The sequence below is a fragment of the Montipora capricornis genome, chromosome 14 (assembly GCF_036669925.1).
Source record: "Montipora capricornis isolate CH-2021 chromosome 14, ASM3666992v2, whole genome shotgun sequence".
NCBI classification, from domain to species: Eukaryota; Metazoa; Cnidaria; class Anthozoa; order Scleractinia; family Acroporidae; genus Montipora; species Montipora capricornis.
In genome coordinates this window covers 35,688,680-35,715,785 of record NC_090896.1, presented here as the reverse complement: position 1 = coordinate 35,715,785, position 27,106 = coordinate 35,688,680, and the positions used below count along the sequence as shown (strand labels likewise).

The 27,106-nt window shown below is 40.7% G+C and overlaps 1 protein-coding gene and 1 long non-coding RNA gene across 2 annotated transcripts in view; both read left to right on the top strand.

Moving 5' to 3' along the window:
• Positions 1-27,106, top strand: part of LOC138033878 (probable G-protein coupled receptor CG31760) — a 44,777-nt gene that overhangs the window by 271 nt on the left and 17,400 nt on the right. The window contains exons 1-7 of the mRNA XM_068881749.1: positions 1-712; positions 1,896-2,022; positions 4,729-5,064; positions 8,284-8,352; positions 10,835-10,944; positions 12,814-13,028; positions 13,910-14,048. The exon at positions 1-712 is cut by the window's left edge and continues 271 nt beyond it. Coding sequence (XP_068737850.1) covers positions 1-712; positions 1,896-2,022; positions 4,729-5,064; positions 8,284-8,352; positions 10,835-10,944; positions 12,814-13,028; positions 13,910-14,048 — 1,708 coding nt within the window. The remainder of the gene's footprint in view (positions 713-1,895; positions 2,023-4,728; positions 5,065-8,283; positions 8,353-10,834; positions 10,945-12,813; positions 13,029-13,909; positions 14,049-27,106) is intronic.
• Positions 21,265-26,935, top strand: LOC138033885 (uncharacterized). The gene is made up of 2 exons (XR_011128676.1): positions 21,265-24,607; positions 25,313-26,935. It is a non-coding gene; the product is annotated as an uncharacterized lncRNA (long non-coding RNA).

The window sequence follows — 27,106 nt, the reverse complement described above, 5'->3', positions numbered from 1 at the left end:
AAAACCCACATCGTTCACCTCAAGTTGACGATCGCCCTGGTGTATTTGACATGGATGCCCGACAAGCCTTAAAAGCTATCGAAGAAGTTTACAATGGAAGCATTGACTGCAAAACTATGCTCGCAAAAAGGAACATGAAACTTCTCGGTATCAAATACAAGAACAGTGTTTTTACCGACCAAGCTAACGTTGGCATCCGCTCGGCCAATTTGGTGTCGGATCTGCTTCCGACGGGCTCTTTAAAGTCGTTGAATTTTACCGAGGGAATGGTGTTGCGGACACAGTCCGAGGTATTAGATGCTATAGTAAGGAACAATTTAGAAAACGACCCACTTATTGTGGGTTCGGCTCTGATTTTTGATAACAACAGCTACACCAACAATTCATTTTATGCTCGTTACGCTTATCGCAATCCAGAAGACACTTTTATCAAAGTTAGAGACTTCTCGCAGAATTTGAACTACGTTCAGGAAGCGTTTGTTAAATTGATTCGAGAAAAATCGTTCAACCGAGAATTCCCTACGCGATCGACTTACTTCTTTTTGGAAAGCAAAGGGAATAAAAGAATCAAGCTTAAGCATCCGTTTGTGGAGTCCATAGATGGCTTATGGAGCCGACCTTATTTTGAGTGTTCCATACTGAAAGCTTGGGTCATCACGTACGCGTCTCCAATTCTGGGGAACTGGGACAAGACGGGAAATATCTCCTTCATGTAAGTTGCATTTAAAGTAAGAGTAATATTGCTAATGGTTTTGAAACCAACGCAATACTCATGAAATTTGATTTGCCGATACAATTCATGCCTATAGTGGCCTAACTGTACGCGTTTAAATGTGATATTTCGTTTTTAAGCGGCGCCGGCGTACCATGCTAGGATCACCATAGTTAAGAAAACATGGTAACCCATCCATGCGAGAAATTTTGGTTTTGTTTCTTGCGTCATCGAGGGAACTTCCGTCATTATGTCCAACTACTCGTGTAAGCTACAGTAGTAGTCCAGGGGACGCGTAGAGGGAGGGGCTGGGTGGGCTACAGGGCGGCCCCCCCCACTTTTTTCCTATGGTGGCTGGAACCCGCGTTATTTTGGCGGGAAATTGCATGACCGACGTACTAAGTTTCAGTAAACGAGAAAACATTTTGAAGACAACCACAAAACAAGCTAATTTTTTCTTAATATGTCGTGCAACGAGGAAAGAAGAGATCTAGAAAGAGAGGAAAAACCAGTAAGCGGGCGACTAGTAAACGATACTCAACGTGAAAGACTCTGACTGAGAACACGACAAAACAGACGTAATATCAGAGGCGAGGAACAAGGGAGAAAGGAGAAAGAGCCTGAATAAGGAGACGAAATTATAGTGACGAACAGCAGAAGAAGAGCAAGCGCGCTCAAGGGAAAACAGGCTGAATAATGGTGAAGAAATCATAAAGAAAGAAAGAGCACGCGAAAATAGACTAATATATCAGTAGAGTAGCAGCTGTCGTAACGTGTATTGTTTGGTATTGTAAGCAGCTTCTATTGCTTTTAAGTTTAAGTCTAAGATATTGTCTCAATTGTTTAGTCTTTTGTTTTTGGCTAGGGTAGAGAGCCAATCACATTACACGTTACGAGAGCTGCTACATCACCCTAATTTATAGTAATGAGCAGGCTGGACTAGTCGTATGGTAAGCAGACTTGGTATAAGAAGTCAAATATATCTGAAAACAAAAACATAAATAAATACGAATTGAAGAGCTCCGCTTTTAGGCTTGCCTAAATATAGATATGTTAATGCGAAAAAGGGAGGTCTGTTCGATTTTCTATATTTCCAGCCGTCCTTCCAGACAGCCTTCTGCTGTCTTTTTGCGTTGTCCCACTGGAGTTCGAAGTAATTTTTTCTGTTTATTTTTTTCCATAGGGGTATGAGCACAATTGACATTGCTCTGACAAATGTGGATATCAATCAATGCGATAAATCACCAGAAGGCACGTTTCAGTTTGAAATTTTCGCGGGCACTCATCATTGTAAGAACGAGACGACACAGGTGAGAATTCTCGTGACCAGAGCTTCGGATCTTATGTCTGCACATGACCCGAGACTCTGATTAGGGAGCTTAAGCAACGACAACGGCGACGGGAACGAGAACGTCACCTCAAAACATAAATTTGCGTTATTTTAATCGCTTCGTGACTATTTCAACGTTTTTAATATGACAAGGGTGTGGTAATTCCTCAAAGATGACACCAGTCGGAACGGCATTCCATTTTAGAAGAGAATTTATCCTCAAGTGCTGACGTTCTTCTTAAAACCAAAAACTTGGCTATTTCACGTTGTTGTTTTGCTGACGACGGCAACGAAATGGACAAAAGTGAAAAACGCACGTGCAGGGCGTGCAAAGCTATTGTTTTTGCCAACTAAATATGCAAATTTACGAAGTTCTCGTTGCCGTCGTCGTTGTCGTTGCTTAAGGACGTTCGAGCTAATTGTTTGTGCGCAACTTTACTGCGCAGGTAACGCGACTGTAATATGTCACGCATTACTTCGAGCATTAGTGAAACCTTTGCAAAAACCGTGGACGATAAGTCTTGCACAGCGTTAGATCAGAGAACATCGTGATCAGTCAAAATTGATTTAAAATATTTATGAAAGTCAAGTAGACTACTGCACGACTGATATTCGCGAGGTTTTATCAGTCGTGCACTAGTCTACTTGACTATCACTCAAATTTTTCCAGCATCAGTTCAAATAACATGGCGACAAAAACGCCGAGGAAAAAATTCCAGGCCGGCAAAAGAATGGCACATTTATTTCCGAATCATCATGAAACTTCAAAGAGAAGTGAGCGGGAGGATGGAAAAGCTCTGGAAAAGGTAGCTGATCGAGTAGACTAGTGGCTGAAAGTTTGGAAAACTCGAGGACGAACCGTTGCGTAAATTTAATGGGGCTGTTTCTTTTTAATGTTTTTATTACCCTACGAACTTAAGTTCAAAGTGAATGCATGTTTTTAAAGTTCTTTTCCTTTACTTTCGTAAAAAATTGAGCAGTATTTTCGTCCTCGTCCGCTTGAATAGTGCGGACCTGCGTGCAAACAATCTGCGATTGAATTTCACAAAAAAACACACTCCAGAGGATGACCATGACGGCAATGGAGAGATATTATACAAAACACCAACCAAATGAAGATGACCCCTGCTTAAAACTTAGTTGCTATGCTCGAGAAAGGTTTTTTTTTCGGTCTCTTCAACGATCGATCCTCTCTTGGGTTCCAGTCCTTGCCCGACAGGTCACGCAAAAGCGTGACAAACGAACTTTTCCAAGAGCTTTGCAAAATCACATCGATTTTACTCGTTCAGATCATCGGTGACCCCTATTTTTTTAATCATGAATCACTTACTTTACTTACTATCTACAAAATACGATGAAATGAAAAAATTCTCACCGTAAGAAGTTATCTTTTTTTAACATTTTCTTTCCTCGTGCCATCGAATTCCGGTAGTGGTTGCAACGGATAGAGCTTACGAAAACGCTCGTCGAGGATGAACTCTACTGTTTACCACGTCCCTAGCGGCATACAATTATCTAAAAATCCCACTCCTAAAAACCTATGCACGGAAACTTTCACTCCAACAGTTCATTTTTATGATTTTCGATGGATGAGCAGATGAGCCTACATCTCGCTATTATGAGCGATTTCTCGAAATTAAGGCATTTTTCCACTGCCATTTCCTCCGAAACAAAGTCGGTGACCCCCATTTTTTTTTTCATTTTTGGAGTAAGTACTTTATGACCTACCTCTAGGCGAGAAATGAAAAAAAATCTCACCGTAGGAAGATTTTGGCGCGAACGTCCTTAAGCTCCCTATTAACTCTTTGTAGGAGAACTTGCGCCGTAGGGTTCTTAAAGCCAAACACTGGTTATTTGAAGATTACGGCGCCTGCTCATTCCTCGTACTAACATGAATGCACCAATCAGAGACCCGCACCACATTGGTGGAGGGCGCATGTCCTCGAAGAATGGTAAGCGAGGACGACGATGACGACGACAGCCACAAGAACGACAAGTATAAAAATGTCACTTGGTGTTATTTTTATGATTTCGCGATTATTCAAAGTCGTTCGCCATAAAAAAATATTTGGTCCAACTCGTCGAATTCTCGTCGACGGCCCATCATTTACGCTCTCGCTGTGGTGGGGCGATCATAATGCTGCTCAGACCACAACTAAGCAGTGTTTCCTCCAAAGCTCACGTTATGTCCAGTTTTCAACCAATCACTTCCGCGTTTACTTTAAATAAATAAATATTGCTAGTGCTTATCACCCTTACTTGCAGTCGAAGAGTGAATTGCAAAGGGCGCGGCTCACGACATCGGGCTGAAAGCATACAAAGGCGCCTCTGGCTGCCGCTATACAGTCCATGTTTTATGTCGGAACACAGCACCACAGCTAGATATCAATTATCTGTGAGTCGTTTTTGATGAGGGAGGAAAACCGGAGTACCCGGAGAAAACCCTCGAGTCAGGTTGAGATCGACTGAAACTCAGCCCACTTGCTGGCCGAGGCCAGAATTGAACCCCGGCTCGCAGTGGTGGGAGGCCCGATAGATAACCACTAAGCCACCCTGACTCCCTTTAGTCTAACTGTTATTCTAAGAGAGTTGCGTATAGGAACTTCACGCCGTTTTCACTAAGCCAATTCTTTTTAATTGATTTCATTGCTAATGCAGTTTCCCTTCCCTCTTTTTTTGTTTGCAGTGCGAATTTGTCAGTGGGTTTGGTTTCCGAGCTGGTTCGTACAAGTGCGTGTGTAAGCCTGGGTACTATTTTCCAAACGTCACGGCTCATGCGAAATACTTCAATGGTTCTGTAATCGAGGGTGAAGCCGCTGGCAAACAAAACAGCTACTACTTGAATCCAGGCTCTTTCCAGTGCCTCAAGTGCCAACCTGGGTGTGACACTTGCGTGGATAGCTCGCCGTGTATTGTTACCTTGAACTGGCCTCTTAGGAAAGCCCTTATGGGCTTATCAGCTTTCAGCATTCTAGCCGCCTTTGGGATAATGGTATTTGTTATTTTCTTTCGAGAACTAAAGGTGAGCAAATAACTCTAACTTTGTTCAAATTTCTGAAGTTTATTTGCGTAACGACCGACAAGCAAAACTGTGAGCTCTAATTTCTATTCCAAGGCTCTGAGCTTTAAGTATTCACATAATGCATTCGTGAGCGATTTACTTTTCGACCTCTCATTTCCTTCGACCCACAATCTTGGACACAATTAAATGGAACAGCAAAAACCCCACCCGCCCCCCCCCCCCCCCCAAATCAAGGATGAAGCCATGCAGAAGCCAAAACGCGCCATTTTCCCATCCTTGATTTTGGGGGGGGGGGGAGGTGGTGGAGGGGGGTACAAATTTCCCATCTATTTTGTCCAGGATTGCAGCTCGGGAAGTGCGGCCTAGTGGTTAGGGCGCTTGCCGGGAGATCCCAGGATCCTGGGCTTAAGACACGTTCTGACCACTCGTTGAATTTGTTCCTGGTAGTCCCTGGTTGAACTTCTCAGTTGCACTTGTAATAAGCCAACTAGCATGCCTCCAGTTATAGAGTATATTACATGGCCGCGCGGAGATACGAAAATACTAAATCGTATCACAAAATGCATCGAAAGGCGCAATTTTCATATCTAACCATAGCAACAGTGATCTTTTCACGTGTGACGATATCATGTTTTCGCGCGAAAGCTCACTCGGTATTTCATTGGTGTTTATATAATAAATTGTATTGTATTGTGTTGTAAGATTTTAAAGGGGCTGTATCGCGAAATTTAGCCAAATTCAGCGACTAAGAACTGGCAACCAAATCAAGCGAAAAGTAAAAATAACTACTTAAAACGTTGAAAAGGTTTGAACAAACAGCAAATGTAAAGGGAGGCGGAGATGGGCAAAACTAAAGAAGATGAAAATGGACTGCAATTAAGGTTTTTGACTGTTGAGCCTAATAGTTTTTCAAAGCTTAGATCTATTTCTTGTAACTTAAATTCTGTATGCTCGACAGAATTATTTTTCCCGAGGCTTTTATTTGTGTTGTGTAAAAATGATTGGGGGGCAGGTATGGCGCAGTGGTGAGAGCACTCGCCTCCCACCAATGTGGCCCGGGTTCGATTCCCAGACTCAGCGTTATATGTGGGTTGAGTTTGTTTGTTCTCTACTCTGCACTGAGAGGTTCATCTCAGGGTACTCCGGTTCTCCCATCTCCTCAAAAGCAATATTTGAATTGGTTTGCGTTAATTTGTTGATTTCATTTTGCAGTGTCCTCCAGCAGTGTCTTCCTGCTCCAGCGCTAGAGGGCTAGACACTTGAATAAAGTTCTAATAAGAGAATTAACGTTAAGTTGCATAACGAGGAGGGGCGAGTGATTGGTTAACTACTCAAAATGAACTGCACCGCCGTGACACAACCCCCGAATGGAAAAAAAACATTGAATGAAAACCTTTCACTCAAAATAAACTATTTTCTTTTCGAAAAGAGGGCTTCAATAGCCCTTATCGGAGTTATCAGCGGTTTTGCCACGTAAACGAGGCTAAGGGGTCATTTTGTATTGAATTAAGCCTCTTTTGCATGTAGTTTTAGACAAAAGAAAATCTGCCTGCAGGCTCAACTCCAATAAGGTCCATTTCGCCGGCCTGTCTGGTGATGGGCAGTCAAACTTTCGAAAAATAATGATCACTTTATTTAAGTTGCGAGGTCATTTAGCCGAGTACGAATGCTCTAGTAATTGGGCAGACTACAAATCAAAATCAATTCAAATGTTGGTTTTTGAGGAGAGGGGAAAACCAGAGTTCCCTGGGAAAAACCTGTCGGAGCAGAGGCGAAAACCGGAATTCCCGGGGAAAAACCTCTCGGAGCAGAGGCGAAAACCGGAATTCCCGGGGAAAAACCTCTCGGAGCAAGGGGAAAACCAGAGTTCCCTGGGAAAAACCTGTCGGAGCAGAGTAGAGAACCAACAAACTCAACCCACATATGGCTTCGAATCCGGGAATCGTTCCGGGCCACATCGAAAAGTTAAGGGTAGTGAAGTCTTGATCGCAGTGGCACTCTTTTCGCTGCAAGAGGGCATGAACAGGATATGTTTTTCTCCAGAGATGTTTTCGTTCGATTCGATCTTGATTGGCATGCGGCCAATGGCCAAGGGGATTTCGCACCATTAATGCAGGAGCGAATCGTCTGTTACCAGGTTGAAAGCTATCATTTTAACGGTCTCCGTTTGCATTACTTTGATGGGGTTTTTGTCTAAAGAAACTGTGGTGTTCCGTCGGAGAGCCAGTGAAGTACGGAAATTCGGTCGTGTCAGCTGATTCGCTCTGAACAAGGGCTAAATGCCCAAGCGTTAGCTTTCTAATTTCCTTTCTAGGCTCCTTAGTCAGTTTACCTTATCACTTCAAGGAGGCGGCGTGGTCCAGCGCTTAGGGCGTTGGGTTTGCATGCAGTTGCCCCAGGTTCAAATCTCGTTCTAACCTCTGGTTAGAATTTGTTTTCGGTTGTCCCGGATTCAACTCTACCACGCTTTGTAAACAGCCAACTGGTTGCCCCCAGCCAGCTGGGGTTCTTAGTCCTGTTCCCATTAAAGTTCCAATGACGCTTATATTTTCCCAGTTTTTTAACTTTTCGTTTACATATCTAGTGTCTGGAGTGAAGTGCTTCAAACATTTTTCCCCTCATAGTGTATCCTCGCGTTTTTAGCGGGCCTTTGATTTATATACACTTTACGCAGAAAGTTTTTTCCGAGTCAGTTGGGCCCTGGTAACTAATGACGTCAAAGAAGTAACTTGATCGCACCTCTTCAGAAAGAAATACGCAAAAGTGTAAGAATAGAAGTCTTATTGAAAATCTAGAGCTTTTTGTTGTCTTTGGAAATGTCGGACGATAAGTCACCCTTCGGATGCTGTAAATGTTCTTGCGATTCAGAATGGAATTACATTCTTGACTTCTTTGACGTCATTAGTTACCAACTGGCGCGGCCAAAAACCAAAGGCCCGCTAAAACGCGTGGATTCACTATGAGGGGAAAATGTTTGAAGCACCACACTACAGGCACTATAAATATTTCAACGAAAAGTTCAAAAACGGGGAAAAATAAGCGTCTTAGGGAATATGATTAAAAGTGGGGTTCCTGTGAACTAGCTTGATAGCTAAGTGCACTTCCACTATAAACAAAGCCTTTAGTTTACATTTTTTGCTTTAACGAGTCAGCTGAATCTGCGTACTTTTACGAAAATGAAGATGGGCATGCCTTGAACAGCTTCCTTTCTTCTCATAGGTGGTTAAAATTGCAAGCCCTCAATTCCTTGTGCTTGTTCTGTCGGGATGCATCTTGCAGTACTGTGAGGTTAGTTCTGTTCCAAAGTGATGCAAAAGTGAAGTGAAGGGATAGAGACTTGAGAAACGTGGTTCCTTTTATTCTCCAACTATGTTGTGGATTTAAGTTTTAATTTACTAATAGAACATGATTTTTGTTCGGAGAAAGAGATAAATTCTAATCTCATGATTCTGAAATTCGGGTTCATTTTCTTAGATAGGGTTGTTGAAACTTTTAATTTTTTCAATTCACCATCGAAAGCAGTTTCTGAATAGGCCTTTTGCAGCTTATGATCACAGGGTACAAAAACCACCATAGAGGAACGCATATTGCTCACTGGAACATCTAAAACAAAGAAAATTTTAAATTAACCTGCTTAGTTTTAGATGTCCCAGTGCGCAATTTGCGTTCCAGTAGGGCAGTTTATGTACCCATGTGATCACTAAGCTGCAAAAGGCCCATGCATTGTCCTAGTTTGACTGATTAACTTTAAAAATTTTCGCTGTATTAGCCAATCGAAAAGCAAAACCAAGAGTGAATTGCTCGATATCCTTTTCCCTCACTCGGCATCGGCTGCATAGTGCTTGCTGTCCGTTTCAATTGGCTCGTTTGATTTTCTGGTCTGTTGCGATTAGCTGGAGTAATTCATTTCCTTTTATGGCTCTCATTTAGCAATCGCTCTCCAAAATATTTCGTTATTTCCTTTAATGATTGCGCAAATTTAATTAAAGCACATAGTTCACATGGTTGTGCAATGGCTGATTCATCTTTTATAGCGCATGCGCGAAGTTTAAGCCAACTTGCATACCTAGCATTCAACAAAAATGGCGTCGTTCAAGTGAGATCGAATATGGTGTCTAATACGCTCAGATCACAGACAAATGCATAAACCGTTTGCGATTGACCCCATTCTTGTCCCCGGAGTCCGCTTTCCTTTTAGTCAGCACCAAGAACACGGTGACTCTGGTCACAACCAAAGCAGGAAGTCCGCAAATCACGGACTTACGGCTCTTCTATGCATTCTCATAAATTTGAAACAATAACAGTCGTCAATGGTTACAACATTGTACCATTACCGCGACTGCGCGTGTTTTGGCTGTGGCCAGAGTCCGTGTTATTGGTGCTAACCAAAAGAAAAGTGGACTCAAAGGGACTAGAAAGGATAGACCCACACTAAAAGATGTCGCGCGTTTTCAGAAACGGTCGGTCGGTATCACTTTACGAGCCAAAAATTATGACTGAATATAACGAGAATCACTACCAGCGCTCTTACCTAAATAATTAACAATTATTCGATGTATGAACGCGCTTTGGATATGAGTTGGTTATAACCAGTCTCGTATCCAACAAGCGCGAATGGAATAATTGTTTTATTAAATTCCATAAACTTCAAAAGTTTGGAAGTACGAAATTCGAGCGAAAAAAGGAAGAAAATCGAAAATCGAAAAAATGTGATGAAGATGCGATGTTGTGTAATACCTTGTGGTCAGACAGACGCAGGTACATCACAAAAGCATTTCTTACCTTTTCGCGTACTTCTAAGCTTCGGAATTGATCCAAACTTTCCACAAAAACTCTTTTTTTTTTTGGCTTTATATCGAGAGAAATTTCGCTTTCCGGCGAAAACATTTTTAGTTTAGCAATGCTTAGCACAATCATTTACCATATAAGGTCAAAGTAAGGTATATGAGCTGATAACCGAGATTGAGTGAACCAATCACAGCACGAGAAATGCATTAACCGAGGTTGAAAATTTAATAATGAGTAATAATCTAGCCGACATCTACTGTATTTCGATGTTATTTCTTTTTCTTTGTTTGACGATCCAGGATATCAGGATAACCGGATTTCACGCACTATGCGTCTAGTTTCACATCCTAAACATCACTCAGTCGCCAAAAAGAAAACCATGTTGTTAATACAGTAGCCTTCCTCGTGTACAAAGAAATGTGACTAGAACGTAACAATTTAGATCTATTGGAATCGTTATATTCCAGCTGAATCGCTCGGCCTTCATCGGTCTGTTTGAATGGGAGGGGTTACAAGGCAGCTCTGTTAGCACGCGTTCAGAGCGGCCCTTTGATGGAAGTATAGCGTCATAAATCTTAAGAAGTTCGAAGCCGAATTGTTTCGATTCCAATCGAGCTAAAATGTTACGTTCTAGTCACATAATTCTTAGTGGTTCTTAATCAATCTGCATTGAAACTAAATAACAAAGTATTAAAATCATTTCTGACAAAAAAACAACAACAACAACAATGATAACAAATGTAGAGAAGGAGATATCTCGTTTATCCAGAAGGCTAGTGGCTATCTAAGGCGAGGTGCTGTCGAATGACAACTTCTTGCTTGCTTCCTTCAGAAACTCTGAACTCGATATTAACTACAAGCATGACAAAACTGCATACCAATTTAAATGTAAACAGCGACGTACCCGTCAAATATCAGTTTAAAAAACTTGACATCTATCATGGGTTTCTATATTTTCTGCGGGAACTTTTTTTCTCCCCAGATTATAATCATATACCCAGAACCCAGGGACAACTTTTGTATTACGAGACTATGGTTTCGCCATATTGGTTTTGGACTTGGATTCTCCTCTCTACTTCTTAAAACGTGGAGGTAATTAATATATCAATATCTTATGTTTCTCACATTTTCTTGTGTTAATTGTTGGAGCATCCTTTCCGATCAGCACGAGGCTTGATTCTCATCCAGGTAAGCGACAGTCTTGCAGAGGAGGGTTGATGAGGTTGCTCAGTACAGCGGTAACGATAAATTGCAGTTAGGCTGAGGAGTAAAATACCCTTCTTGACAGCGGTTTCCTTAATTACCCTGTCTATCGAGAAGAAAAGGAAGCCTCTTCTCGGAGCTCCTCGATGTTCTGTCACGCATGCGCGACGTGACGTCAACGCCCCGTCACTTCCAACGGGTTATAGTGGATTTTAAACTTGTTAAGAGTTAAATTATTCGTCCAAAGTTCTGGACGACATCGAGGCGATCCGTGCATAGGTGACCTTTCCTTGTCTCTACCGAGGGAACTCAAAGACACCAAGCAGGGTAAAGAAATTGAAGTACAAGTGCTTAAATCAAGTTTTGAATTAACGCGTGAAACAGTAATTCAAAAACTATTAGGTCGTAAAAAAATGATCAATCAAGTTATGGGTACAAGTCGTTCGCTCCTTGTCAAAGGCGACGTTCATTGTTGCCTGCCCTGAACATAGTAACATAATAACTTATTATGACCTCTGTATGTATTTATGTTATCCTGACTACAAAAACGTGCGCTCGCAATTATCTTTCCTGGCTCCACCTATAGCGAGGCCTTAAATTTAGCCGGTATATCAACCCTTCAAGATCGTAGATTCAGCGGCTTGTCACGAATTCATTGCGCAGCTTAATCCGGATAACCCGGTTTACAAGCTAGTTGCTAGTAGATTAGAATCTCCAAGTGCCTCTGCCCACTACTCACTCAGATCGAGAGAGAGAGTAAGAACTAAGACAACTGCCACAAATAGGTTTGGTGACTTTGTCACAAACAAATACGCTACTGACTCGACGTAATGTGTTTATTAGTGTAGTTTGTATTATTTATGTATATTTATCATATTCAGCATTTAGAAGTATCCATTTATTCGTATAGTTATATCTGACGAGACCTATAATTCAGATTTTTCTGCGAGAGGTTTCAATAAACAAAACTACTACTACTACTACTACTACTACTACTACTACTACTACTACTACTACTACTACTACTACTACTACTACTACTATCCTCAAGAGAGAAACTTTTAACAAGGCGTAACAAACTGAGTAACGCGTTTTTTTTAAATATTAAATGTTAACGTGCCCCTGTGACCAAAAAATCAATTCACATTTTTCTTTGGATTTCAAAACTATGTTAACTAAACAATAAAGCGACCAAAGTTTTTAAGCCTTGATTTCCGAAGAAAAAGAACCTGTTTATTTTAACTGGAATTGTCCTATTTAATGGTCCGCCATTACTACCTTTAAGATCTTTAGAGAGCTGGATCGAGGACAAAATGACTTCAAAGGCCCACTAGTTTAAGAATGCAATGCATGTGTAAGTTGCAGAATTAATATGCAGCACGGGAGTCTTGGGCTTTCAGGCTTTTAAACTCGCGTTTTGCATATATAAAAAGCTGCATTCACACGCTTAAATATTGAGCCTTTGACGTCACTTTTCCCTGGATCCAAGCCTTTGAGGTCCAATCGGTCAGTTTTGAACGTGAGTAAGGCGGATCGTGAAATCCAAAACTTACACCCAAAGTAAACGGCCTTTGGATAAAAATCAAATCTCAAAATTTTGCCATTCAGATGTTTTAAAAAGCAAACACTTTTAAAATCTGAAGAAAAAAAGGGAGTGCTTTTTTTATCACAGGGACACTTTAACAATTGTCATATATTCCGTTCTCCGCGTTTCACGAACCTGCAAACTAACATATTGCAATTCGCATTATGTTGCAGAATTTCTGTAATTTATCGTGTGAAATCTGCACAGAAAATAAGTCTCACCGACCGGCAGCTTTTGCAGCGCCTGGCTTCAATCCTCGCCTTGTATGTTGTGTACCTGCTTGCATGGTCGCTAGCGAAGCCGAGTCACGTGATAGATATGAAAATGATAGGGGATGTCACATTCAACGATTGTTCTATTGATTGGTGGGACCACGCTATTTTGATTTGTAAGTGATTTTATTCTGTGGTCTGCGTTGTCTAAACTGGAGTAATTGCAAGATACCCGGCCTCTTGAAGCAACGCTTCCTCGTTCCCGGCTACGCGGCTACGTGGCTACTAAGTGGTAAAATGGGTGAGTGACTGACCGAGTACACTCTGAACGTGAAATGTGTGAACTGTGGCTACACAGGTATGCGGCTATGAGGCCATTCGTCTAGGCGGGTATGCGGCTACACGGCTCTGCATCTTTGGGGCGACGCGGCTATGCAAGTTTTCATTGAACTTCTATTTCTTGCATGGATCAGTGACGATCATCGCTATGGGATGCCAAATCTTTTTTGACGCGTTAAGGACGAGGTATACCCTGAGGTTTTTTCCCATTGTTTGAACACTTGACTCTGAGGATGACTTCCGCTTAGGTTGTCGAAACGTCAGTCAATGTCATCTCAAACAGTCCTTCTCAGGACTACACTCACCCGGACGATCGTACTTTACTTAATTATGATATGACTCCCGGGTTCAAACCATTTACGAATTTGGTTGAACTTGGCCGCTAACCACAGTTTGCGTGTTTGCGCGTAACAGAGTAGCCAGGTAAGCGCAATTTTTTGAAGGGTTTCGGAGTTGCCGGGAATTTTGCAATTAAGCCTTCGTAACTTATCAGACTATATTTTGTCTAACGGCTAACAGAGTTCAAATTTTGTTCAGTTCTTTTTTTGTAGCCAACCGTTTCCTTTACCTTAATTGGCTGGTTAGATTTCTTTGCCTTGGTGGGCTTGATTCTCAGATAACTGCAGCACTAGAGCAAAATATCCCGATAGTTTCAGAAGTGTGCCTCTGTTAGAAAAATTGTAAAGAATTTAAAAGTCTTTTCGTCTTGTTATTTCAGTTGAGATGTTGTTTCTGTTCTGGGGCATCTACGTGTGTTATAACGTAAGAAAAGCCCCTTCTGCCTTCAACGAGAGCAGGTTCGTCAGCTGGTCAATCTACAACTTAACGGTAGTTACGCTCCTCTTCAAAGTTACCAGGTGCGCAATTCACTCATAATATCTTGAATTAGTATAATTACGTAGGTGATTATTGACAATTCTCTGCGCTGATTGGTTGCAGGTGAGGTGATTATTACACGAAGAAATTAATTTATTCTATTAAATTTGTAAAAATTTTAGCAAACTAAACTAGTGAGCAGCACTCTGCGAACTGTTTCTTTAAAACTTGTTTATTCTCCGACGCGTTGCGTCTAGCTAACGCAGACATGCTTCTTCCGAAAACTCCTTGAAGAAAAACAAAAAAAAAATCCCTGAAAAAGTCTACGTTAGCTAGACGAAACACGTCGGAGAATAAACAAGTTCTCAGAGTGCTGCTCACTAGTTTAGTTTTTTTTTAAATGCATAATTTTCAAATGGTCACCTATGTAATTATACTAAAACAATTTTTCAACTATATTCACCTCGCCTTCGGTGAATAATTGTTAACATGATAATCAAGGATTTTGCCCGCATTGCAGCGCCAGCGTTTGTGGGGCAGTCAAACGAACCAACTGACAAATCCCGGCCAAGATCCATAGCGTGCGAACTGGATACTTAATTTAAACATCGCAGCGCTTACGTTTGTTGCCCACCGAAAAAACCAAAAATATTGGCCGACATTAATTGGGATCTATAACTCACGAACTGGTTACTTGAAGGTAACAGCCTATATACCCGCCAGTGGCGGGTTATATAAGTTTCTACCAAAAAATCTGGGGCTGCTTCGGTGGATAAGGAGTGAAGGACGGAAATTTAGTCGCATCAAATGTTATGATAGAAGTAAATTGACCATCTTATAGCGTTTAGAAAACAGACCTGTAGAGTATTAGCCCTTCGTATTTGCTCTGATGAAGGAATAACGCTTCAAACGTCAGCTTCCGAGAGCTTCTATTCATTTGTTACGACCATATTTCCGCGTTTATACGACAGCTTTGTATGAACGCCAGCTGAACGTTCCAACGCTGTTGCGTTCTACAAACTGTTGGGCGAAATGTTTCATAAAAAACAGAAATTTAGCCCAATATTTTAATAATATTGTGCTATAGAAACTGTTGGTCCAAGGGCTGCTAAATGTTGCAATAACAATGTTGGGTGACAATGCTGACGAGGCCTTCTGGGGTCTCAGATCAAACGTAGCTTAGCTACGATGTGAAAGCTAGGGTAATACATGAATTATAGGGAATAGGCCATCAGCCTCTTTTGGAAACTGAGACCGTGTGCAACGAGCTTGCAACATTTGTTTGTTTTATGAGATCAGAAGCTCCGTAACCCAACATAAAGCCGGTCACTGTTATGGTTGCGTCTTCATCTTCGAATGCTTCTGTAATCGTATCGTCCAATGGATTTCTGGACTTCTCTTAAAGGAAGGGGGGAGCTTAATAACACTGAAGTCTTCCTTTTTTCGTCTTTTTTTCCCTTCAGAACGATGAAATATGTATTAATAGCATTTCAAACCCACAAACAATGGTGCATTTGTATTTAAACAATACTTCAACGCACTAGTCCAAAGGGCTCCTTTGGCTCATCTAGGGGACGCATGTAAATCTTAATTACAATAATATGGCCCTGTGGGGGTAAACACATTAGATTTAATGAGAAATTACGTTATAATTACACTATACAACAAATATGACTTGGTCAAGACATGAAAGTAGAGAGAAAGTCATGATGATGCAATTTGCTTATATAGATTGTGTTGCTTCACTAAGTAACCTTTATTTTTAGGCTCGGCTCCAGACCAACTCCTTTTGAGTTGTTTATGATCTTTGGTGATCTTTCGCTTAGAAAATCGATTCACTTAGACTGTTTAGTGTCTTTTGTCGGCAAGAAAACGGTGCATTTTGAAGATTTTAGCCTCAATTTTTCGACTCGTCTTCCTTCATCTTTGAAAAAAAGGGCCACGAATTTGCTATAGGCTACTGTATCTAACAGATAGTAATGCTGCGGACGAACATTCTGTTTCTACTGATTCATGCACACTTTTTTTAATATAAAAATCTTGTTTTTCCGACCTAGGCTGAACTCATATTCTTATTTTTCTGCCGAGTTTAGGCTGAAAATAGTCTTGTAGTATTCTTAAATGACATTTCCGTTTCAGAATGTGTTAGGGTATCAAATACAAGTGTTCAGTCGGTGTCTAGATCTAAATCGCGTTACATTGTGAACGTGCTCCATCGCTTTTCGTTGCAGAGAACGAGGTCAAGATGTCACGTTAGACGACACTTGCCGTTTTGGCTTTAAAAAATGCATTTCTCACAGAAGCACCGTGATGAAAACGAAAGTACCCGATTTTGTTTCAACTACGGTTAGAGAAAGAAATAATTCTATACGGTTAAGTTAAAAACGTATAATAATTTGTATTGTATTTATAGGTTTTCAACAGACAAAATTATATCGTTCTTTCAGCCTCGGGTTTATTGTTAAAATATTCTTAAAATTTCGCAAATTTCAGTCTCAATATTCTTATAAAATAATATTCTTATATAATATAAAAAGATTGTAGCATTGGTGAGCAAAGCAACGGTGCATAAAATTGAGTAAGGCACAAGGTATTTTTCCTTGTGGCAGTCGAACTGTGAACTAAAGCTATAACAATGATTGAATACACTGCCGGGAGACGAAGTCATTCTTTCCTGCAATGTTCGGAAGTTTGATGGATGGAAGCTTGAATGCAGTCTGGCGATTACACTGATTACAGTAAACACACGCATACTGTATAAGAACAAGTGGATTAAGACCATCAGGCTGAAATTTGGCCAATAAAGCACCACATAAATAAAACATTTGAATAAGGAAAAAGTACATTACAGTAAGTGATCACAGTAAGATGGTGTGCAGAACCATTACAATCTTTGAAATCTATTTTAACTAGATGCTTCTGTGAAGCATACACTGGCTTGCCTGTGGTACGTGCTACAGAAAATCAGAAGGCACTGAATTGTGTGGTATTGAAATACAGCATTCCAGTCTCTGAAGAATAACAAATAAAAGAGAAGCGAGAAACATTGGCTTCTGGGCTGACATGTTGATAATTTTCAAGTTCCCTCACAACTTCTTTTCACCAAAAGTGTGCCCTATGAGCATCCGAAAATTTTGTAATGCTAAACTTCACTGAAGTCAAGCCCTGTTTCGCGGGGTTAGTGTTGGGATGGGAGACCAAAACAATAAACCCCTCATGGAAAACAGAAACATCTGACCGAAAATACAATTAACGCTAACAAATGCGAACTCAGCAAGGTACAGATTCTGTTAGCTTGCTTTATGCAAAACAAATATTGATGAAAAAGCAAATAAATATTGATACACAGTTTTCAGAAAGAGCAGAAGGAAGTTTCTCGGACGGTCGATCGAGAATAAAATATTTACGACATGAAAACAACATTAATTTTGAACCGTGAATATAGAATATAAAAAGTTACGATCAGCGACAAACATTTTGGGAGATTTTTGCTACGTTCAAGTAAATTGCAAAATCGAAAGTGACATGGCCGGAATTCAGCGGGCGTCGTGATTACCGCGGCATGTTTACTCGCCAAACAGTGAAGCATCTGATGGCAAGATACCGGGTTTTTGTAAGTTTCTTTTTCTGTCAAGTGTTATAAAGTTTGACAATGAAATGAGCGAAGTCAAAACAAAGATCACAATCGCCCAACTCTTGTTTATGTACTCTCCAAGACGCGTACGACGTTATTTATCACCAGGTAATTCCATCATTTTGGAAATAGCAGCTGCTTTATTATTCATCTGCGTCACAAGTTTTCACTGATTTTGGGCCTCATTTTGTTGAAACTCAAGCACGCTTCCAACAGGCCTGTGAACCCTTCCTGCTTACAGAGCAATACTAAAAAACTTCTCCCATATCACATTTGAACCTTGAGCTCGAAAATTCAATACACAACATGATATTATAATTCACAAAGGCAGAAAATACCACAGAATCCTTTTCCAGCGAAAATTTTATTAAAACAAACAACATCTTTTCTCTTAGAGGCGAAAACCTCTTCCTATTTCATTGCGTGCGTGAAGACAAGAAACTCAATTGTGTCAAATTACCATGTACTTCAGGTAAATACTGCTCACTTTGATTTCGTCTCGACGGGCGATAGATTGTTGTCGAAGTCCAGTACTCGTCGCTTTTGAGATTCATGCCTAGTTTATCCAACTGACTTTCCATTATTGAGCTCCATAAGGGTATATTTTGTTTAAGGATCCACTAAAACGCCATTCGCGTTGCATGACTTTCGACGCCATTGCAGGCTAAGTTGATGATTCTACTGTGTCCACCAGAGAAATCTACGCAGTTCCACTACCCTCTCGATCCTAAGAAAATACGCGCAAAAGGCCCTATACACAAAGGCAACACTTACCAGGGGAGTGACAGGCAAGACTTTTACCGACACGGAAAAAAAAAAAAAAAAAAAAAAACAAACAAACTAAACGCAGACCTCGACTGGGTTTGCCCATAGGCAACCCAGTAATAATTGTTAACATGATAATCAAGGATTTTGCCCGCATTGCAGCGCCAGCGTTTGTGGGGCAGTCAAACGAACCAACTGACAAATCCCGGCCAAGATCCATAGCGTGCGAACTGGATACTTAATTTAAACATCGCAGCGCTTACGTTTGTTGCCCACCGAAAAAACCAAAAATATTGGCCGACATTAATTGGGATCTATAACTCACGAACTGGTTACTTCAACCCAGTCAAAAGGCTTGTATGTCAATTACACCTCCAGTAATGTACAATTTGAAATATTTGTGAAACCAATTGTAAGAACATTTTAAGAACACTTTCAGTCTGATATCTCACAAAGCACCCCTTAAATAAGAACATGATCAGCCTGAACCTGAAATCAGTGTTCTTATATGCGGGTGTTTACTGTAATTGAAAGAATTGTGAAAATAGATGTAAGAAAGTATGGACTGAGTTGACTATTATGCTTCTGAACACTGAAACATTTAGTGGCAGAACTTGTGAGTTTTCACTCTTACGTCGTGATGTGTTGTCTCGTCGAATATTTACGGGACCTTGTGCTTAAGCAATCTCCAGAGTGTTTGGCGGCGTTCTGCTCTAATGCAGTGGATTTTGGTAAAAGCTGGTGAATTTGTGATGCATTCTGGGAAAAAATGGTGAATTCGAGAATTCGTCGTACCGCGCTCACGAATCCAGAATATGACGCTGCTCGCTCGCGCAATCACTTTTCCAAAAAAACTATATTTACGCCCTCCTCTTTAATTTCAAGGATTCTTTGAGGAATGATTTTCTTGCAATTTCAGCCGGGAAACTTAAAAAGACCCGTTGTAGTTCTACATAACCCCTTAATCTCAAGGTAGCTGTTATCTCCGTCAGTTTCCCCCTACACAAGCAGTGTATGGATTTTCTGACATTCCAAATACTTCATGCATGGACATCAAAGTGTAGTCGATGAGGGAGGGTCTGAGGGTTTTCATCGCTTCCCGAAAATGATGGAGTGTTTACCGTTTGCATTTTGCCAGACGGTTATTCTAGTTGTTCGTAGATATTTTAAGATCCTCTCTGTTGGAAGGTCGGATATTTGAACCCAACTTGAAACCCCCCGCTTAGCAGACTGGCAGCCCATCCCATAATGTGAATAAGCCACTCAGTTATGTGGCCAATTTTTTTTATACGAGCGAACTCGAATGTGCTTCACAACGAAGACTAGCAAAAGAAGTATATCAAATCAAACACAACAAGCTGAAAATTGCAACTGATAGGAGACAACTATTTGACTAATTTACGGTGCGAGTTTATGTTCAGGATCACCGCGGACAGTTCCATCTGGTTGACACAGTGGCATTTAAACGTAGAACACGTACAGACAAATTCTGCCCTCTTAGGGGCTGGCCAGACGACCTCCCACTTCCGTGACGCAAGGGCGAATGTTGGAATGTTAAGAACGGTTTTTTTTCAGCTGGATCCAACGCTGGCTTTGTATAAAAATCCTGTGAACACGTCATTAAACCCTGAAGTCAAGTATTGGTCGAGAGAGAGTCAGTCGTGTCTTTGCTACAAGGCTCTCGATTAATTCTGTGACATAGTCTTCTCAATATTCAAATCCTCTCCTTAAATCAAACGTGATCTTTGATGGGCTCCTGATTTGGCTTGCCATAAAAAAAAACAGACAAAACAAACAACGGAAGAAGAAAGATTTATATTTTAACATTCCTAATGGGAAACCCTTGGTCTGGATTATTCAAACTGTGACCAATAAAAAATAAGTGGAACGTGGCACGGTTTCCATTACAATGGAGCGCTTGATATTCCGCGTCTACATTAGCGGAAAATTTATCATCCCGAAGACAAAGTTGCCGGTTGTCTCTTTATCACCGCAAAGTGGTTGTTTTTTTTAGGAATAAATGTCTATTTTTGGGCCCTTGTGTGATATGGCCGATTTTGGGTCTAACATGTTGTCATGGTTACCATACACTCTGTCTGTAATAACGGCGTTATTTTATATCAGTTGCAATTGTTGTTTCCCACAGAAGTCAGTTTTTCTGTGATAAAAATGAACACAACGGGTTCTGTGTTTGACATCAGTGGTTGTTTTTATGGGAAAGTCAAACGGTGTGAACCGAAAAGCAAAACGTTACCAATTGCCAAGTTTTTGTTATAGCGGTATATTGAGCTCAAGAAACGTAAAGAGGCACATATCTCTTTTGACCTCTTTTGTCAAGTTATTATTCAATACGATGCACAGTGACAATATTCCCCGCGCTCTGCTTAACACTGAAAGTGGAGAGACTATTGCTTACTTGAGTATTTACTCTTTATCCAATAAAAATGCCCTAGCTGAATATGAAATAACTAATGCCGCAACACCCGATCAGGGCTTTGAAGTTAGTTCGTTGCGCTTGACTGAAGATTCACCCTCGTCGGGAAGAGGAGGGGAAAGGAAGTGGGGGAGGTCATGTTGTCTTGTCAGTTGTTTCCACTGGCAATCGAGTCTTAGTAACGAATTGCGGGTTTCATTTACTTCCTGTATTTAGGAGTCTCGTTATTGGAACATTAGTTCTGTGAGATCTCTCCTGCCAAATTGTCTTTGGCGGAGTTTATAAATAAAAAGGTATCTGGGCCCGGCGACAGCCTGTTGGTTGTTGACGAAGCAAAATAAAGTGGGCGGAAACCTCATAAAAACTGAAACAACTTGGCGTCATGACCTAAAGAAGTCGCAAAAATCGCCTTCCAATGGAAAAAGAAAAGGAAATTGCGGAGATTTACTTGTTGCGCCGGATCTCCGTAATCTCGATGTCCACAAATTAACGTGGATTGTTGTTTGGAAATGTCATATCCTTGTCATGATTCGACAGTGACGTTTCGTTTCTTTTTGTGGGCGGCAAAGTGTCATTTTCCTTGAATATTCAGTCGTGACATTTTAGCCCGTCGTGGGATAAAAAAAAACTTGAAATCATGTCTTTACAAAGATTTTGTGTTTTTGATGCGACTGAAGGAGTGAGGACAGACAGGACGGGCATAATTTCCACCTCTTTTCGATCGATCGGAGAGATTGTTTTCGCGTGAACTCTGAAGAATTTGGATAAAATGTTTTAAAGTGCTTTTTTTAGTGGCAGGGTTAGTTGACCTTTGTTTTCTTCCCAGAGCTTGAGAGAGGATAATAGCAAGGTATTATACTTGGGCAGCGTCGGTTAGTACTTCATTTTTAACCAAGGAAAAGGACTTTGATTCTTTCTATTCTTGGCTGTTGTTTGCGTCACTCTATTGTTTCACTTTATCCTTGAGTCATAAAACAAGTATCAACCCCAAGAGGTTTTATTCTCATAAAAACGACTGGGTGAATACGTTGTCACGGTATCAAACTGACCTGCAAATAGCAAGCGATTCAAAATGTTAATGTAGGGCGGTAGGCCATGTTGAATATCATACTTCGAGATCGATTTTTAATAGTAGGAGATTGTAACTGTAATCTCTTGATGAAATAACTGCATGAATATCCATGAAAAGTGACATAGATTATACCATGCGGATGATCACACGTTTTTCTTGGATATTTGTCTTGATTCGTCGTTTTTTTTTTTTGCTGTGGTAACCCAGAAATAGACATTAAAACATTTTTTTTATGGCCTTTCGTACCAATTAAGTCACACCTCAATATCAAACATTTTGGGCCACCATTGAAGGGAAAAGTGTTTTTGCTTACCGGAGCATTGGAGCGCTAGCGAGAGGGTTCTATCAGCCGCCGGAGACTATCGGCAGCCATGAGCTCTGGCAGGCGACCTCAAAGAGACGTGGCACGGAAGGAGAGATAGGGATAACTTGGTCACATGCTGAGGAAAATTAAACCGAGAACAAGAAGCAGCAGACTTAGATTCCCCAAAGCGAACTCAAAAGAGGTTGCCTAGGAAATACCTAGCCCAGAGATCATAATGCTAACATGAAGGAAGCCGGAGTGGGAAGTAAACAGCTACAATGCCGGTCATAAATGGCTGTAACAATTCACCGCCGCTATCAGCTCAAAAACACGTGACCCTCGTTCCTTCACCATCCAATGATGAGCCTAGAATTGTAGCCTCATAGGTGTAGAGGCTGATGTTTCGTCTGAGTCGTTCGAAATTCAACGTTGAATATACATGTAATAAACATAGATAAGCAAAAGGCTCAAGGAGTTTCTTATACGCAGTCTAAAGGAAACAAGTAGCCAACACTACGCTTAGGGCATCTAGTCTGCGACACATTATTCACTGGCCACAAACGACTGCATTTATTTTATAATATTAATGTCAGCTTGGCACTTATTTAAGCCATCTCAAGAAGTATCCTCAAATTTCGGTCCTGTAAGATTGTTTCCTTCCCTACCCTTCCTTTGTTTCCAAAGCGACTGTCGAACGCACATTCAATAATCTGAGATTACTTCTAGAAAAGAGTGTTTTCTCGTGACATCACGGCGTCCATGTTGGTGTATCATGCAAACATTTTCTTTTGTTTCGGTGGGAAAACAAGGTTACTGATCACGTGAGTAAAAACACTACGAGAAAGACTCAATAGCGCGTGACAGCAGTAGCATTCGCTGCCATTTTAAATCATTGGTAGAAAGTTCATAGAGTGCTTTTAGTTCATAAAGAGTGATAGGCCGCAAGGTCGGAATCTCTTCGAACGGCGTGTGAGTTCTTACAAGACACACCCATCCGTGAGATGGGGCTTACGGAACGTTCGTATCCGAGCGAGAGGACTAGAATATCGAACTTTTCGCTGATGATTTTACAAAAGGCTGCACTTATAGCCCACTGATAAAGTAAATGCCTCGAGTGTTTGTGCAGCTGGAGGTTGAGTCCTGTTTGGTGACGTTATTTCACATTTCTCAGCAGAATATCTGACCTCGGGGCCTGCGTTTCAAGAATACCTACCATTTCACAAACACTAAGGGGAAACATCAACTCTATTTTTAAACAGGAAGTGGTTGGATTGAGACACTATCGGAATCTGTCTCGTCTGAATCGTCAGGAAAGAGACCGAATCTACATAACAAATAATTCTCTCTCAATCGCCGTCGCTGTCGGTTATGGTTTTCTGTGGGGAAATTTTCTTCCCCAAACCTTTCAAATTACGGCAACTGAGAAATGGTGATGTTGTTTGTCTTCGTTTTATTTTGAAAAATACTTCCGACAGAGCTTTATTCTCTTCTTTAATTAAGCTCTTGTGTGTGAAGTACTTCCAGAGTATTTGCGCAACAAACACATTTATTCTTGGTCGACTCTCAGGGATTCTCTATATCCTCTAAATAAAGCTTGAAGGTATGATGAACATTGCATTTTCTCCTCTGTCTCGGCCCAAAAAATTCGAAAATCGTGGATTGCCTTATGCGGCTAGCAACCGCTTGCGTCATCGTTCACAATAGTCTTGTCAAAGGACTACGTCACAGCTATGCACGACTGGGCTGTCGTATGATGTCGAATATTCACGAGAAGAAAGCCAGCACGTGCCCCGAATCACACCAAAAGCTTTCGTTCTTGTACTTTCTCATGAATTATCTTTCGTGACTTGATGTTTTTGGAATTCTTTTAACGCTGAACATCATTATAACCTGATTAGTATTATCTACAATATTAAATCCACAAAAAGAACAATTCTCTTTAAATAGCTTATCTGCCGGTAAATAATTAATTAGCTATGCTTTGGTTGTCTAGTTACCAAAGCACGCACATTCAGTCGGAGGGAGAGTCGATCTCATTTAGATACATGCTTAACCTTCCTTGTCTGACTCGCTCTCAGAGTATTTTAAACCGATGTTATTTGTGTATTCCAATCAACAAGGCCTGAACGCCACAGAAGTCTCCTGGCTGTGCGTGATATCAGGCCAATATGAGTTTTATCGACGATGACCTTCTGCGATTTATCTACGTCATCAGGCCCAATTGCTTAAACTTAAAGCCAATCACTTTTTAGAGTCATTTCGCAAGTTTAACACGTATCTCGTGATTCAGCTTCTTTCGAAACAGGACACGCTGTCATTTCCCTCTGAAGTTCAAGTTTACGAGGTTTTATTGACTCAAGAAAGGTCTTGTTCCTTTATCTCACGTTCAAGGTAAGTCCATAATTGACAGGGCATCTCTGTCATTTGCCAAACGGGTTAATAGGATTCAAAAATTTGTTGTCAGGTAGAAATCTCTTGTCAGACACACTTGATTAGAATTGTTCACAAAAATCTTTTAAAAACGAAACGCAATGACGCTGATATGGTAAGAAGTTGTTTGCGGTTCATCCATTTTTGACAATTTAAAAGTCCTTCCTGGCAGAGATTCAACATCAATATGTATTTTTAATTTCAATTCAAACACGTCTTAAGTTCTGCTGAATTGCTGCATGGCAAGCTAACGCAAGCTCTTTTAGGATTAGTCATTAAAGCTAAGTTTAGTTCGCATTGACTGTCACCGGTATCACATAACTTGTTTTACGATAAAGCTTGCTTGACCTTTCGTCTGCTTAAGGTGTGTTCTCGTTAACGACTGTTTTCAAGCTGAACTTTCCATTCAATTGACGCTATTGTCGAAAAAAGCTTTCACCTGGCGGACTTAAACCTGTGCATAAATTCATCTCGAAGGAATGACGTCATTCGTGAGCTGCGAAGTTAATTATTAAATGTTATTCAATGCTGAAAAGCATTCGAACACATTGGTCACAGGATTCAAAAGCGTGCGAGACAAGCAAGCCGCTATGTGTTGTGATGCCCTTTTCACGGCGACAAAACTGAATATTCATGTTTATTTTATCCCGATGTTTCCTTTTCTAGATGCGAGAGTGTTTTAAGATCGGCGTAATGGGATGCTTGCCATCTCGAAGACGGGACAACGAGCAAAGCCAAGTTTCCTCCACCGACACGAACTCAACTTCACCACCTGGGAAGGCAGGCTCGCAACGGCGTTCGCATATACATGCCCAGGGAGTAAAACTACAAGATAAATCGACGATGGTACCGACAATACAAATGGTCAATGCGGACACTTTGAAACTTTTAAAGGAAATTGGCGAACTAAAGGTTTTTCAGACGGCCAGCAACGTCGATCACGAGAAACATATCGACCTTCATCAACACATAATTTTGGATCTAGAAAATCCCACCAAGGCGAGTTGCCCCGTCACGTCACTTCCCGGCGCTCTATCGAGTAATGCGAAATGAATAAGGTTATGAAAATTATCCGGGCGAAGACAGAAAAAAAAGATTGTTTTTTGGCGCTGGAAGCAAAAAGTTATTCAATCCAGCGGAGAAAGTCGCCTAACGTTTATACAGCGAGTGTTGTGAGCCGTGAAGCGACGAATGGATTGTGAAATTTCGTCATATCGGCGCTTCTTGGTATTGAAAGTTGGTCAGATGAGATTTTTGTGGGTTTGAAGTTAATGGAGCAGTCTGACTAATGGATTTAATTCAAATCCCTGAGGGAATAAAGATAAAAGCCGTTCGTGGATCGAGTCCAAGACTTTCCCGTGGCGGAAAATAAAAAATAAGGTTGACATCCGGTTTTATTAAGAAATCTTGGCCATCTCAGCGAGTGATTCCTAATATCACAGAGCGTGCTGCTCTTCAAGTTTTGTTGCTTCTGAAAACGTTAATAGAGGACGTGAAGAAAGTAAACAAGACAGGCCGAAAAAAAAACCTCGCAGTTCGACCCTGTTCACTCAAAATAACTTGATGACTGTCAACATAATGTAACTGAAGAAAGGGTCAAGCGAACGGGATCCTTTGTTGAAAATCCACCAAATGCGTACCATGAAGACTCATCAATAGATTCCTGATGTAAATAGATCTTTTTTACATTATTCATGCATTGTTATGAAGAATTCTACTTTCTTTAAACAAACAGACGACACACGCTTATTCACCCCGTTTTGAATTCTAAACTTGGCGGAAAAGTCCGTCGCTTTGCTTACTTTGGTTTAATGGCAAAACCATTGTAAAGAAAGCACACCGGTGTTAATTTTTTTTTTTTTATTGACACTTTTGAATTTCCTTGCGAAATGAAGTTGAAAAGCGTATTGTTATAACACAAGATATGATTTTGGAGTCATACAATTATAGTATTCATAGACGCATGGTTTAAAAGAATACCATCCATTAATAGGTCAAAACATTACCAGTAAAAGCTGCGTTGAAAAAAATCGCCGTTAGAAAAAGAAGAAATTCATCATGTTCCGAATCCATGAGCGAAATAAACGTCAAAAATATTAAAGAAATAAATATGCGTTAAATCTACATACAAGTCATATGTACTTGATCAAAATCGTCACAAAGTAAAAGAGAATGTAGGAAAATATATTTAATGGTGTTGCAAAAATCATTTCTTTATATCGCTATTTATTGCCGCATATTCACTTAGAAGTTTAAACCTGATAATAAATGCGACTTTTTTTTTGAAAATATTGTATCATTGGTTCAATTATGTAAGACACACGAACAGAGCGTGTGCATTTTAATAACACTGAAGTGTGCTGTTTGTCACATACTCCTCTCTTTCGAAAGGTATGACGCACTTTGTCCTCGCTGTTTCCGCGCACTGCTGTTGTCAGTTTCCGTAATTCAATACGTGTT